The 15,993-nt window shown below is 36.1% G+C and overlaps 1 protein-coding gene across 5 annotated transcripts in view; it reads right to left on the reverse strand.

The window, feature by feature from the left end:
- Positions 1-858: 858 nt before the first annotated feature.
- The window catches only part of Psip1 (PC4 and SRSF1 interacting protein 1), a 39,863-nt gene continuing 24,728 nt past the window's right edge, over positions 859-15,993 (reverse strand). Inside the window, exons 7-16 of one of the 5 annotated variants that reach the window (XM_059254486.1) lie at positions 14,478-14,574; positions 13,310-13,385; positions 11,031-11,256; positions 8,842-8,960; positions 6,234-6,289; positions 5,502-5,572; positions 5,196-5,297; positions 4,878-5,091; positions 3,353-3,464; positions 859-1,622 (exon numbers count right to left, since the gene is read on the reverse strand). In XM_059254486.1, coding sequence (XP_059110469.1) covers positions 1,562-1,622; positions 3,353-3,464; positions 4,878-5,091; positions 5,196-5,297; positions 5,502-5,572; positions 6,234-6,289; positions 8,842-8,960; positions 11,031-11,256; positions 13,310-13,385; positions 14,478-14,574 — 1,134 coding nt within the window. In that variant the 3' untranslated portion in view covers positions 859-1,561. Of the gene's footprint in view, positions 1,623-3,352; positions 3,465-4,877; positions 5,092-5,195; positions 5,298-5,501; positions 5,573-6,233; positions 6,290-7,035; positions 7,673-7,694; positions 8,042-8,841; positions 8,961-11,030; positions 11,257-13,309; positions 13,386-14,477; positions 14,575-15,993 lie in introns of those variants that run through there. The other 4 variants (XM_059254487.1, XM_059254488.1, XM_059254489.1 and 1 more) reach the window with 4 other exon arrangements.

Below are 15,993 nucleotides of genomic sequence, written 5' to 3' on the forward strand. Positions count from 1 at the left end.
ACAAGGCAAGTAACAGTGCTTTCCTGAGCTTACTACTGCATAGATCCTGAGCCCCTAACAGGATCTCGGTGACGGCTAAGGAGGACACTACTTTCTTAGCAGGAAATCAACAATTCTTTCAGTAACTCTTCTCAATTAGCAGTAATAATAATTTACTAATAGAGTTTGGTAGAAAACAACTTTAATTAAAACAAGTTTACACATTTGACACTTATGGCTTAACTAGAATAATTTTTGTCCAAGTTAAAAACATACTAAGGACAAAACAGAAGACTGGTGTATATATAATGTACAGCATTGCCCACAACAGTAGAGAGCAAAAGTCCAATTATTGAATAATTCAAAATCCTTTACATAAGTGAAAATAATTATCTGGGAAGTCAAGATCATATATAATCACACCACACACAAACACTGGTCTTACGTCACTTTCCCATTAAATTTCAAAGCATAGTGATGAACCTTTCTTCCTCCTGGAAGCCAATAACTGACGTGATTACGTGATACCTTTGAAATGTTATTCCATAATTTAACAGGCTATCTAGTTACTACCTTGGAGCAACTGATGTTTCTACCTTTTATTTTCCTAATCCTGTGATGTCTGATACAGAAACTAAATACAAGTCTCATTCTAATATGGCCCTGTTTGCAATGAAATTAGTTTCCTTATTTATATTTAACGCTTATAAGCATCATGGATTGATTACAATTTAAAAAAAAAAAACCTACGTAGATAGACTTTAATGCATGTGACCTTCTTAATGAGTGTAAGATTAAAAACAATTTTATGTTTTTGTGATTAGTAGCTATAAAGGATTATAGATGAACTTCATATATATATATATATATATATATATATATATATATATATATATACTCAGTCTGTTCTCTTTAGTACTGACTCCACTGAATTCCCAGCCCTAAAACTAAATGACTTGCCAAAGTTAAGAAATTTGTACCTTCTAAAACAATCAGTTGGACATCTAGTTGTCATACAGACTACACATTATTAGAAAGAAGCAAGCTAATGCAGCACACAATAGATTGAGGTTAAAGTTAACTTCTGATAAAAAGGAGTGAGTGCTTAGAAGTCACATTCATTTTATCAACCATAAAAATGCTCCACTTCTAAAAAACCCACAAACAGTGAAAAGACAGTCTGGTAAATCCAAGATTTGTAAAAACTATGCACAAAACCCACGGTACTTGGGAGAAGAGGAACAATTTACACAAGGAGCAGTTTTAAAATGTAACTGGCCTACTACCACATGGACACACACTCTCTAACTGTAATACACTAGTCATGTCTATAAAGCGGGTGAACCTTTCTAAGTAGGTTTCCCTCACATTTGAACTAGATGATGGAGCTGTTAATACTGCACACGGAAAATAAGCAATAAGTTTTACTTTTACACAAACATAAAGGGATTTTCTTCCCCCAAACTACTTAAACATCAAAACCTATGCTTATAAAAATTTAACCCTTTCAGCAGCCTAAGGATTTCAAATGAAGCCACTCACAACAGACTTCACATCATCTTTACACCCCACGTCTGCCAACTTAGTTATCAAGTGGTGACTCCTTCAGAGATAGTTCGGCCTCTCTCTCTTCTCCAGGGGACCTAAAACAAAGGGAGAAATGAAAGCTGTCACAAGACTTGAGGGTTTTCTTTTGAATAAAAAGGGCTTTAAATCCTATTTAAGAAAAAAAAAAAGTCCTATTTAAAAAAAATGAAATCACAAAACACTTGTGACATATGTTAAAGTAATGCATAGATCTGGGGAGATAACCCAAGGAGGCATCTAACTTTAAACAGAATTTGTATCTGTGATGACAACATAAAATAAGAACTAGACAATGTAGTATAAAATAGTGATACTTGCGATTTAATGTTCTAACAATTTAAGAAAGTGCGAAGAAAATTCAAAGAAAACTAGTTTTCTTTCAGAGTTCCTACTGAGATCCATTTTCCTGAGAAAATATAGGGGTAATAATTATACAATCTGTAATCCCAAACAGACTACGGCTGGAGAACTGCTACAAATTCAAGGCTGACCTGGGCAATGTAGGGAAACCTTGTCTCTATAAACCATTTTAGGATGTTGGGGATGAGACAGGGTCTCACTATGTAACCTTCTATTTTCTGGTGCCAGGGTTCATTGAACTCAGCCTTAGCTAAGAGCACTACTACTAAACACCTCCAGTTCTTCCTACTGTCTTTTATTTCCTTAAATAAATGGGAGTGTTCTTTCTACGTGTTCCCCTGCACACATCAGAAGTGGGTAGCAGATCTCATAGATGGTTGTGAGCCACCATGAGGATGCTGGGAACTGAATTCAGGACCTGTGGAAGAGCAGCCAGTGCTCTGAGCCACCTTTCCAGCCCCTCCTGCCTTTTTTATTCATGACTTTAAAAAAAGAAAATTAATGAGGCTGATATAATGGCACCCATCTTTAATCAAAGCACTCTAGAGGCAGACTTCTCTGTGGGTTCAAGACTAGCCTAGTTTACATAGCAAATTTCATGACAGACAGGGATACAAAGTACAGAGTGAGATCTTGTCTATTACTGGGCATAGAGCTCAGGGATCCAGTGTTTCCCTAGCATAGTTAAGTCTTAGGAAAAAGTCTGGGGCAGTATTATTGTGCTAAGATCATGAGTTTAAAAAAAGCCAGGCGTGGTGGTGAATAACTTTAATCTCAGCACTTGGGAGGCAGAGGCAGGTGGATCTCTCTGAGTTTGAGGCCAGCCTGGTCTACAAAGCGAGTTCCAGGACAGCCAAGTCTATACAGAGAGAAATCCTGTCTTGAACCCCACCCCCAACCCCCAAAAAAGGGACGGATGGTGGTTGCATACACCTTTAATCCCAGCACTTGGGAGACAGGCATACGAGTTTGAGGCCAGCATGATCTACAGACCAAGTTCTAGGACAGCCAGAGCAACACAGAGAAACCCTGTAAGGGGGGGAAGGGGGGGCAGAGAGGGGATGGATTTTTTTTTTTTTTGAGCCAAGTACAATGGTACACCTCTGTAGTCCCGACAACTGGGAAAGCCGAGGCAGGAGGCTCTCTAGAGCTCAGGAGTTTGTAGCCAGACTGAGCAAAAAACCATGACCCTTCAAAATTGTCCTATTATTTTTGTATGAGTGTTCTTCCTGAACCTGCTTCTGTGTGCCATGTGAAGGTCTGGTGCCTGAAAGCCAGAAATGGGTAATGGGTCCTCTGGAACTGGAGGTAGGACAGTTGTGAGCCGCTCTATGGGTGCTGGGGATCAAACCAAGTCCACTAAAGGAGTGCTCTTAACATCTGAGCCATTTCTCCAGCCCCACATTACTTGTCTTACTGCCCTTACTTTTTCTTACTGCTGGCCTCATGGCTGTCTTTGCTGTCTTCGTTACTGTCACCATTGTGTTGTGGATGACTACTGTCTTGAGTGTCAGATCCTCCATTTAAGGTCTTTGAACCTTTAGAATACAAAAACTGTTAGCGCATACAAAATAATACACTAAATTATCTTCAATATTCAAGGTCAAAGCATGGCCCTTACATTCCTAGCACTTCAGCCTTTTGATGAATTTCAGGGTTAGGTTTGAAGTCATTTCAAAAAAAGAGGAATGAAAAATGTAATGTTAACTTGTGTCATTCAAAGGCTAGAGTAGCTAAGGCACAACAAGAACCAAGTTTTGTTTTCTAAGTGGATAGAGGACTTGAATTACTAATCTCATTACATTACATTTAGGGAAACTGAGTGGTAGAACTTTTTAGTCACTAGCATGTAGCTTTTTTGGGGGGGGGAGAGAATTATATTTTGTATTAATAGTATTTTAGAGCATAAAGTGCTCAAAATATCCAATTGACATGACTGGGCATTTTCCTGTAAAATCTACTAATAAACTGGTCTTTACCACAAGCAATGGCAGTTATGGTGTTATGGAATTGGAGGCCTCTATTCTAAGAATCCTCAGTAGGTAAATTCTAAACTACAGTGGAATTATAGTTCTGGACTATAATTATGTCTGGAATTTGTTTTTTTAAATACATCTGGGTTGGCAAAAGGCTATACGAGACCACAACATGCATATATTTAGCACTCCTTTATCCAACATATTTGGACCCAGCAGTGTTATATCTTGACTACAAGACTCAATTTCATGTGCATCTAAAACACAATACCTGAAGACAGTTTTATACATAGGTACATCAGGTGTCAGCCATCCACTTGGATTGTCTGATCAACTGTCATCACTCTTATTCCTGACTCCATTTAGATGCTACTGATAAATGACTGTTTTCTTATAATACAGTAGAATACAGCTTATATCCACACATAAGCACTCAACAGTTAAAAGTTATATAATGTTACTTTAACACAGTACACAACAATCTCAGGGTAACTAAGCAACACTGAAAATCTGTAGGTTGTGATGAGAAAAAAATAAGCAGCATCTTTGCCTCCAACCTCAAAGCAGCAACTCTGGTTGTATACCTAGTGTACATTGTAATTTTGGCAAAAAGAAAAGGGTGGAGGGTTGGTTCTCTAGAAGACATTCTGATGGACACCTTTTAAAAACTTTCCCTAAAACTTAACTGTCATTAACAATGTCTTGCTGCTCTGCTCCTTCAAACACCCAATGTAACATTCTTACCAGGTTGTGTACAAGTACTGTGTTAATGTCGTTTCCACTGTTACTAATAATCACCTTGACTAAGAAACATGTCAGCTGTTCCAGAGCCAGTGACTATACAATGCAACCTCATTACTGATAAAGGTTTCAGTGTCTACTTTTGCTAACATATGTAACAAAGCCTTTACAGCAGCAGTTAGTCCTGGCAAACACTGAGAAGCAGAAACCCAGCTAAAAGTTACAAGCACATACCGGTTTGTTCTTTTTCTAGCTTTTTGTTTGGCCCTTTCTTTCCTTGGTCTTTGGTTTTATTTGCTTCCTCATGCTGTCTTTGTTCAGCAAGAGATTTGTTCAGCACTTGGGTGATGACCGAATCCCCTTCACCAACCAAAAACATATTCTTAAACTTGTTATATAACATTGTGGACTTTTCCATGATAACTTGACTAACTTTGAACCGCCGTATCTGAGAAAACAATAGTCAGAATTAGTTTCTGTAAATGATTTACTTACACTTTCTTTAAAGAACTGAGAAAAGATGTTAGATTTACAGGTCTTGAAGCCACTTACTTTCTTCAGGGTTGTGATCATCTCTGTGTGTTTCTGAGCTTGTTGCATTGTTACCTGAAGTGAAGCAAGTTCATCCAGTGCCTCAATGCATCTGTTCACATCCTTCATGACAAAACAGCAATTTCATAACTGTTAATTACCAAAACAGCTAAATAATCTACTTTTGAAGATTTTTTAAAGCTCTTAAGGTAGTAGGTACAAAATGGCCAGGTATTGTTCCTTTTATTTTAAACTTACACACTAGTCATGTGAGAAAATATATAAAGCTATTAAAGCAGTGCATTTTAAATGAGGTTGAACACTTACTAGATTATCAATTTTGAGTGAATTTTTAATTTCAGCATGTATCCTTTGAAGTCGAGAATCCATTGATGTTTCTATAAATTGAAATATGTGAAAAACAGTAAATAGTTTTTCCCCCACACCGTATCTCTGTACAGTCTAACAAATAAATGGTGGTTATGAAGTAATCTTTAAGAAGCCCATATAGATGAATAGTATAAAAAGTTACTAAATTTAATATATGGTCTGGAGAAGAAACACGCAGCATAAAAGCACAAAATTACTACCATGCTGCATTTGTTTTCAAACTCCTCTGTCTTAGATGATGAACTCCTATATGTCAGGTCTTAACTCCTGTTTTACCTTATCCATTAACTGCAAGGTATTTATCAAAATGGGCAAACCTCCAGTGCTTATCAAGATTGCAAAACTGACACCAAATAAGCATTAAAATATAAAGACATTAGCAAGGTCACTTTTAATTGCTTAAAATGCAATTTAAGATAGAATCCATCAGACTTGAAAAATTATGTTTGTAGGATGTAAGAACATGAGATGGAATTCAAAAAAATATTTTAATCTATGTACTTTGGTCTTTTAAGCCAGGGTCTCACTTTGTACCCCTGGTTACCCTGGAACTTGTGGTTCTCCTGGCTCTGCCTCCTTAAATGCTTGGATTACAGGCATGTGCCATCACACCCAGCTTCCATAGACTGTCTGTGTCATTTGTATGTCTTAGAAAGTAAAGTAACTAACCTCGCTTCTTCTCCACTTTCTTAACTTCTGGCTTCTTTCCTTCATCTTTATTCTGCCTATCAAATGTTAACACAAATATTTCAAAACACTGGAACTTTGTGACTAAGGTTAGCAGATGCCCATATTCCCCTATGTAAAGGTTTAAAATATGTTCCTTAAAAATAATAAATCAGCCTACAACACAGGACACTGACTAATTTCTAGAACTATGCAGCTCTACAGCATTTGCATAAGTACAGGCAAAACTCAAACATGCTAAGTTAGCCTTAGCATGTTAGTATAACTTTGAAGCAGTCACAGTGAAATGTGACGCTAAAAATCCAATTTCAAGATCACTGGACAAACAAGCCACAATGGGAAGAGAACACCTATAAATGCTAAATGAATTTTTATCAAATTCTTTTCTTATAATTATTTTTGAGAGCTATTAAAGTAGACCAATTAAGTTGTTCCCCACATCTCCAACAGGTAGGTAATTGGAGAGACTTTGAAATTCGCTTCAGTAATGATTAGACCTGCTTTAAGCTGATACTATGGATTTTATTTTAAAATTGGAGAGGATGCCATCATCATCAAACTAAATGACATCCACTAATATTTACATACCATTTCATAAATGAAAAAGAACCATATTACTAAGATTAATAAAAATAACCTTTCAACTTAGAAATTTTAATTTCTAGTACCTTGGCTTGGCATTCAGGCCTTATTATGAACCAATTAAAATAGACAAGAACAAAAAATACCTAAAAATCAGTTTTTTTTAAAAAAAACTTTATTTTAAAATTTTGGTTACAGTTCATTTTTTTTTACTTAACAAGTCTAATGTTTAATCTCTCAGGATTAAAAAAAAAAACAAGACTAAAGAATTTAACAACAAAAGAATGTCAAGGGAAGGGGCACAACTGCCCCATTTTTCAAGAACGTAATAGCTATTCCAGTTTAACACCTAGCTTCAAAACAAAATGAGTTTTCATATTTTCTATAGAAGAAATAATGTACAACCACCATCTTCATCTATGTTTGTTATAACTTTCAAACACAAAGCTTCATTTTAAGCTTGGTTTAAAAAAAAAAAAAGGCAGGAATGATGGCCACCTTAATATGTAGTGTGTACCTTACAGGATATTTTGTTAACAATCATAACACAGTTAATGCCATTAGTAATGAAGTCCTCAATTTAGAATCTGGAACATTTCTTCCGTCAAGGGGGGGAAGGGGAAATTCAGTCCAATGAGTCTGTCTCAAGATCTTCATCGCTTGTATGCTCCACTTGTATTCTCTTTTCAGTTACTGGATTAATGCTTTGAGCCCAAAATGAGATATATTTTTTATTACTGTAGATTACATGTTGTTTGGCTGGGAATACAATACAATAAACTTTATTTTGCATAATGCATTTCACACAAGTTGCATCTGAAATGCTTTACAGAGCAAAACTGTCCAAGTACAAAGTTTTGTAATAACAGGAGAAGGAAAGAAAACACAAATATTAGAATTTGAGAAAGTTACATTGGAGGACATTCAAAAGAAACTAATATACAAAAAGATTATCTTGAGATTCTGAAGAAGGATTGGGCTAGATTTACTAAGCAACAACTAGTTTATGCCTTAAGTCAGGGAGCACAGTTAAAAGCAAAAACAGTCACAGTTATGCAGTGGAGAGAAAGGACAGGAATAACGGCATTTACAGATGTGCCCATGGTCTGGCACTTTAATCACTTTTAAACTCCCTCAAGCAGCTAAACTGCTATGTATCCTACAAACCACTACAGAAGCAGAGACAATGTATCTGTAAAGTTGTTCAGCTTGCAGATGCATCATAAAAGCAAAAGAAAACTGTTTTTACTATTTGCCACACTGTCTTATTGACCTACAACATGTTTTCAAAATCATCTCACTCACTAGCAATAAAAAGCCCAGTATTCTGATACTTTATAAACCAGGGAAAGTGACAGTCTAAAAGAGTCTAATGATAAACTAGGAAAGAACTGTATAATAAAGACATGAAGCCTAATTATCATAGCAATGACTACTCCTTGTACTTATAAAATGATTGTATACAATAAAGGAGGAAGAAATCCCTCATGGTAAATATATATTGTTTCCAAGTGTCAAAATGTAATTCAAACTTAATTCATAATGTACACATCAAATGTAAGCCCTGCCAGCCTTTGGGTTTCTTTCTGTTGGCTTCCTGGTTTCCAAGTGTGCCTTTGTTATTTTTACTGATTTCTACACAGGCTTGCTGGTGGAATGATAAATATTAATAGTTACTACATTCTTTCTCCACCAATATTTTCATCCTTCTATGTTTAACATGTTATACAGATAGATAGAAGTACTTTGTAAAGCACTAACAAAACCTAACTGTACTTTCACTTTAAATTACAAAACAGTCCACCGGAGGACTACCTCAGTGAATTTCATCCTCTAAGAAAATACTAGAGCCTGAAATAGCTCATTCAGAAGGTTTTATTCCTAATATGGGAAGTTGCTTCAAAAGGCTTCATGAAGTCTGGAAAATGAGAGTCTACTTAAAAACTTTCAAACTAGTCTTAAAACAAGAAACCAACCTAAGATTTATAGAACTGAAAAGAACACTTACTGCTCAGTTTCCATTTGTTCCTCTTGCTTGCGTTTCCGTTCTGCAGCTTCTTTCTCATGTTGGCCTTTCAGCATGTTCCTCCTGTGAGCACTCTGGAAGTTTCTTCCACCCTTCCTCTTCTGTGGATTTGAGAATCAGGATGGACTTAGTTCACTCTCAAGTCAGTGATTCCTGACTAATTAATCGTGGTAAGAAAAAAAAAAACTACCCTTGAGAACATGAACACAGCTCGACTCTTCTCTGACTATGGATATGAGTCTACTACTCTCCTGTACCACAGTTATTTTAACTTGAACACTGCGAAGCTACTGAATAAAAATTTTGGCCTTGAGCATGGTATGGTAGCACACACCTTTAATCTCAGCACTTGGGAGACAAGAGGCAGTCCCTGTGAGTTAAAGGCCAGCCTGGTCTACAAAGCAAGTTACAGATCAGCCAAGGTTGAATAGTTAGACCCTGTCTTAAACCTATCCCTTCCCCCCAAAATTAAAACTTGGTTTCTAAAATATTCAGACAAATCAGATATAAAAGCCCATATTTAAACAATTCAGGGCAATTAAAATTTATATGTTTTCACAGATACAGCTTATAAGATGTAATGGCATCCAAATAAAATTACACTTTATAAAGTGTACAATGGGAAAAGCTTAAAATTTTGTGTATAAATGCACCCCTCCTGTGTCTTTGCTGATCACGGTCATCTGGGTTATCTACAATCTCTGTTTACATAGCTGGGTTAGAAGTATGTCTAATTCCTAGAAATTATAAGGTCAAGATAAAATTTAGGATATAAAAGAAAGTTTCACATAAGCCTTTTATATTAGGTAACAGAATTCTACTGGGAAAGATAAAAACCATGTAAACTTTCATAAAAGTAAATGTTCACAGCATAAGAATTATACTATGTATTAAGAGGCAAGGAATCTCTGATTTTGAAGACAGCCAGGACTGCTGCACAGAGAAACTCTATCTTGGGAAAAAACAAACAAAAAACAAAGAAGGCCTTTTAAAAACTAAATAACTTGCAAGGCATGGTGGTAAACACTTTTAATCCCAGCACTCAGGAGTCAGAGGCAGGTAGATCTGTGAGTTCGAGGCCAGCCTGGAGTTCAGAGCGAGTTCCAGGTCAGGGCTACACAAAGAAACCTTATCTTGAAAACAAAAAAAATTCCTAAACTAAGAAACAAAATTACAAAATATTTGGGGAAATAGCTCCTGAGTTAAATGCTTTATGTTCAAGAATAAGGACCTGGCTCCAAATCCCTACCAACCACGTACAAGCTGGGTATAACTGCACACATCTGTAACACCTGTGCTTGGGGTGACTGGGATGGGGAACAATAGGAAAAAAAAGTAGATAAAAAGCTGGCTAGCCAGCTAGTCTAGTTTCAGATTCAGTGAGACACTGTCTGGGCTTAACAGGTAACAATGTTGAGAGCGCTGACCGCTCTTGTAGAGGACCCAGCCTCAACTTCTAGCACCTACTACAATCCATATCTCCAGTTCGTCTGACTTTTAAGGATACCAGCACACACATGATGCACACACATACATGCAGGCAGTTTTCACACATGAAAGATAAAATATAAAAATTAATGCTGGAGGGTGGTGGTGAACACCTTTAATTCCAGCACTCAGAAGGCAGGTGGACTCTGAGTTCGAGGCCAGCCTGGTCTACAGAGCAAGTTCCAGGACACACAGGGCTACTTACATGAAGAAACCCTGTCTTAACATCACCACCACCAACCCCCACGGCCAAAAAATTAGTCTAAGGTGGAGTGAGCTAGGGAGATTGTTCAATAGTTAAAGTGCCTAGTATGCAAGCAAGAGGACCAGAGTCTGTATCCCCAAAACTCAAAAATTCTAGATAACTGTAGCTGGCCGACCTATAATTAAAGCCTTTGTAGGCAAATACAAGTGATCCCCAGAGCAAACTGGCTGCCAAGATTAGGGAAGTGGGGAGCTCTGGGTTTGCTTGATAAACGCTTCTTAAAGAATCAAGTTGAGAGCAACTGAGAAAGATTACACACAACCCTGGGCCTCTACACCCAAATGCACATACAAACCACACAGAAACACACAGAATAAAGCTAGCACCAAAAGGAGGACACCTGATGTCCTCAGTGCGCTACCTTGCATATACACAAATATACCACACAATTGAGGGGAGTCTGAATGTCATTTTCTACCTTTTCACCTTCTTGATCATCTTCCTCTTCGGAATCAGAGGTTGATGTAACCCCTGGTTTAGCTAAATTTTTCCGTTTAGAGTCCACTTCTTTCTTCCCCTCTTTCTTATCTGGTTCTTTTCTTGGCTTATCCTCTTCCTTTTGACCTTCTTCATCCTTTTTAAGCTGCTTTTTAGGTTGTTTTTCCTCTGGCCCCTTTTTTTTCCCTTTGTCTTCATCAATAACCCTATGTTAGAGCACAGCAATGGAAGGTGAACAATTCATTTATACTTTTTCTGTTTTGAAAGACTTATTTGTATTTATTCATGTGTATGTATGTGTGGAGGTAAATACTCCTTCCTTTAACAGCTGAGCCATCTCTTAAGCCTTCATTTATACTCATTCCCAAACAAATATTTCAGGGGGGAAAAAAATCATAGCCAATTGTTATGTAAAATAAAATCTAAAACATAAAAGATGGTATATGTCATCCTATCATAAAATGGAATTCTACAACAAATATTATAAGATACAAAATTATAGTAGCACCAGGTCAATAAGATGTGATCTCCCTCAGTTTTCCAATTTGCTTTTAATGTAACTTTTTTGTTTAAAAAGGAGATTTTATTCTTCTAGAGGGCCCAGGTTCATTCCCGAGTACCCACATGACAACCCAGCCCCCATTTAATAGAATTATACTTTACTTTACATATTTATAAGAATATTTGTTTTAGGGACTGGAGAGATGGCTCACTGTTTAAGAGTACTGACTGCTCTTCCAGAAGACTCGGGTTCAATTCCCAGCACCCACATGGCAGCTCACAACTGTCTGTAACTCCAGCTCCAGGGAATCTGACACAGATATACGTGCAGGCAAAACGCCAATGAACATAAAATAAAAAAAAAGAGTATTTGTTTCACAAATACAATCACAGTCATTTGTGGGGATTGAAAAGCATATAATGGTAAATATCTCACGAGTTACTTTTATTAAGCAAATGATCATAGAAACCATGAAATTAACACACCGACTCCTTGTGGAATAGTGACTGTAAACAGACTGCCACTATTTTTTAACTGGCAAGTAAAAATTATATATATTAAGTATATATGTAAATATATGTGCTATTTCAACATTAATGAATCAATCAGGCTATTTAACACAGCATTTAATAACCTTAAAATTTGAAGTTTTCAAATATATTAAGCAGACACACACGTTACAAGTGTGTCTGCTCTACTGCCATTTTTTGTTGGTTTCCCCTTTGAGAATATCCTAACAACTAGCTTGGAAATAAAGGTCTTCTGTTATATTTTGGTTAAAAAGTACAGCCCTCCAATAGTACTCCATAACCAACAATCCTTGACATAGTCAGTTGAGTTGTGAACACATGGCTTGGTGTTGAAGAGTACTTGGTTGCTCTTGTAGAAAACTACGGCTTTGGTTCCCAAGCCAACCTCAGGTGGCTCACCATCGTAAACTTAAGCTCCAGTAGATCTGATACCCAGTCTGACTCTAAGAGCACCTATGTATACATACATGTGTACATAGCACACACAGTGTTGATTAAAAAATAAATCAGTAAATTAAACAAAACAGGGTTTCTCTGTGTAGCCCTGGCTGGCCTTGAACTCATAGAGATCACCTGCCTCTGCCTCCCAAATGCTGGGATTAAAGTCATGGCCACCATGCCACTTCTTAGTAAATCCATCCTTAATTGAGCTTTCCCTACAAAACCTTTAGATACAATCATCATTTCCTAAATATTCCATCCCTTCTCAAGTTTTTCCAAAAAAGCCAAAGGGAACAGGATTTGTAAGAAAAGATGACAAAGGGAAAAAGGAAAAACAAAAACAAAAACAAAAAAAAACCCCAAAAAAACCCCACTTCCTTGGTAACTAAATATCATTCTAAAATTAACTTTTACACTCTTTTAAAGAACTTGTTATACAGAACAGAAAAAAGTCTGAGGACACTACTTCAGATATAATCTGCCCAGAAATCTCTTCAGCAATCTACCCTGCCCAATTTCTCCTTTTAGCCTACATTACCAAAGTTTGTTATCATACACCACAAAAAAAGCTTAACCAAATAACCAGATTTTGAATCCCAAGAAATCTTTACCATTTACACAAATTCTTCAATCTCCATAATTTTCAGAAACAAAATAGCAATACAAATACTATGTAAGACACAAAAAAAACAAAACAACAACAAAAAAAACTGTTAAAAACAAAAAGTATTTTCTACTTATTTACAAAGGGCTCAATAACTAATTTTATATTAAAAATAAACTCACAGGTCACTCTCTGAAGCACAAGGCTGTTTTACCACTTTAGGTCTGCCTCTTGGTTTTGGAATCTTGACTTCAGTAGCTAATTTTCATATAGGAAAAAAAAAAAGACAAATTTCCCTTTTAAATGCAAAGCTTATGTAGAATACAATGTTGCATAATACACAACAGTATTATTTAAGGGCATAACTAGTGACCCCATGCATCAGGAAAATTTCCATTTGTCCTTATGTTTCACAGATTAAAACTGGGAAGAGTAGAGGAAGGGGAAACTGCAGTTCATACGTAATGTATGAGAAGACAATAAGTTTAAAAGTACATATCTTTTTTAAAAAAGCATTTTTCATTGCTGTTTAAACAAATGTCACAAAACAACTTTAAAAGTATCACTCATTCAGAATTCATATTTCTATCACAATAGTTTATGTATACTTTACATACATCTTTGGAACTTGTATCAGTATTCCCCAAGATCTTTATCATCACCAGTTTGATCCATTAATATTACAAAACATGTAAATAGATTTTAATTTTTCTTTCCAAATTGGACTATCCCCTTAAAAGTTTTCTGTAAGGATCCTATTATGATGTAGGAAAAAAAAAAACCAGCTCTATTTTCAGCATTCTACTCTGTATTATGAAAAACAACTCAACATTATCTCCAAATTGTTAAGTCAATACTTAACAAATATCCTATCAAAATGCAGTAATTTTAAAGTGAAAAAAAAAAATTAAAAAGCCCACTATTCAAGGTAATTTAAGCTCACCAGCTTCATTTAGCAGTATAAGTCAAGTCACAATTATTTCAAACTTAGTAAGTAGCTGTATCCAGCAGAAACCATTTCTTTCTCCTTTGATACTGTCATTTCATACAGCCTCACATCTGCATGACATTTTCTCAAAGGCATGTAGCACATACTGCGGTAGTCCTGTAAGACTGCATGTCCTAGTGACACCAGAGAGCTTAGTTTGTGTAAGTATACAATACTGTTCACACAGTGAAACTGCCTAATGACTAATTTCTCAAGCCTCATCTATATCCATGTTTAAAGTGAGACATGACTGTCTTTAATCAACTGCTGTTCATATTATTCCAAAACACTTGAGCCAGCAATGTTTTAATGGACGGAATATTAATAACAAGCCAAAAAGTATTTAAGGATTAAGGATCTACCTGCAGGTCGTCCTCTCTTAGGACTTGCTTTCAAGTTAGCAGAAGCTGTTGCTGCAGCCACCATTCCTGCTTCTTCAGTTTCCACTTGTTTTTCAGCCTGAATCACAAAAATTTAATTAACTTATATTAGCAAGACCTTGCCACTCCAAAATAACATAAACAGCATTAATTTCGATGATTTTTATTACTTTTGAACAATCAACTTACAAGTATCATCTCACTTTTTCCAATCATCTTTTTTAAATTTCCCATTTGAAAAAATAAGGCTAACATTTCTTGATACAATGTGAGAACCAAAGTATAATGCAGTTATGCTGTAACAAATCACATTGCTACTTCTAATTCATTAACTTTGCTAATATACATATACTTCATCTTTCAACTGAGACAGACATCTGATGCTCTCCTATAGAAGTTACTTTTATTTTCTCATAGAAAGCTTTCCAAACTACAAGGCTGAAAAGTTAATGGGCCCAAATGAGAATCAGTTTTTACTGATTTTATTTTAGGAAAATAAAAGAACCACATATTAGATAGGAAATGAAATCATGAGGAAATAGACGGTGGTGATTATCATCACAAAGAGAGGTACAAACCTAGAAAGAAATTCAATTGAAGGACCTAAGAACAGTAAAGAGTCACTTGGACTTCAGTATTAACTGTGCCAAAGAAAAAGCAAGAATTTATCCAAAAGCATATAGAACCCAATTCAATAAATTAAAAAAATTCAAAATATTTACTTTTGGTCCTGAGTAAGAAACAGCATTCCTTTTTTTTAAAAAACTTTTTGAGGGGAGAGGCAGAGAAATACAGCCCAGAAACCCAGACCAGCCTTAAAAACTCTTTCTTCCCGCCTCAGCCTCCGAAGTTGCCTTCCCTCTGTGATTACAGGAATCACCACCAAGCCCAGTTCCATCAGGATGCCCAGGATGGATGATAAGGATAGCCATCTCTAAGAATTTATGCATAATGCACTCAAAATATTAAAACTGATGAAGGTTACCCTTCTGATTGTTCTCAGAAACAAAAAAATTCTGCATTAAGAGCTATGTTAAGATTGAGCCAGATCTCTGTAAGTTTGAGGCCAGGCTGGTCTACAAAGCTACAAACAGTTCCAGGACAGGTAGCAGCTATTACACAGAAAAACTCTGTCTTGGGGAAAAACAAAAATGCATGAGATCATGCTGCCCTATTCCAAATCTGATCCTGCAATTCCATGTTAAGGAACTAGATGGCTGTATTTCCATAAAGCTCCACAGGTGCCAAAGGTTAAACTCTTCCTACTGATGACTTAATAATAAAAGGTACTTCAAAGTTAGGTTCAAACAGATCAATCAGCTCTTCAGGGCAAAAAGAACTTATCCTTTCTGCATTTGAAATAAGTTGAAAGCAAGTAAGAATTACAGGTACATGGATCATTTGGGAACATACCAACAGACAGTAAATGACATATTCATGACTATTTAATATAGTAAAAAAGATAACTCTAATACTAAACCAAGATTGGTCCTACCAT

Source organism: Peromyscus eremicus, chromosome 2 (assembly GCF_949786415.1).
Source record: "Peromyscus eremicus chromosome 2, PerEre_H2_v1, whole genome shotgun sequence".
NCBI classification, from domain to species: Eukaryota; Metazoa; Chordata; class Mammalia; order Rodentia; family Cricetidae; genus Peromyscus; species Peromyscus eremicus.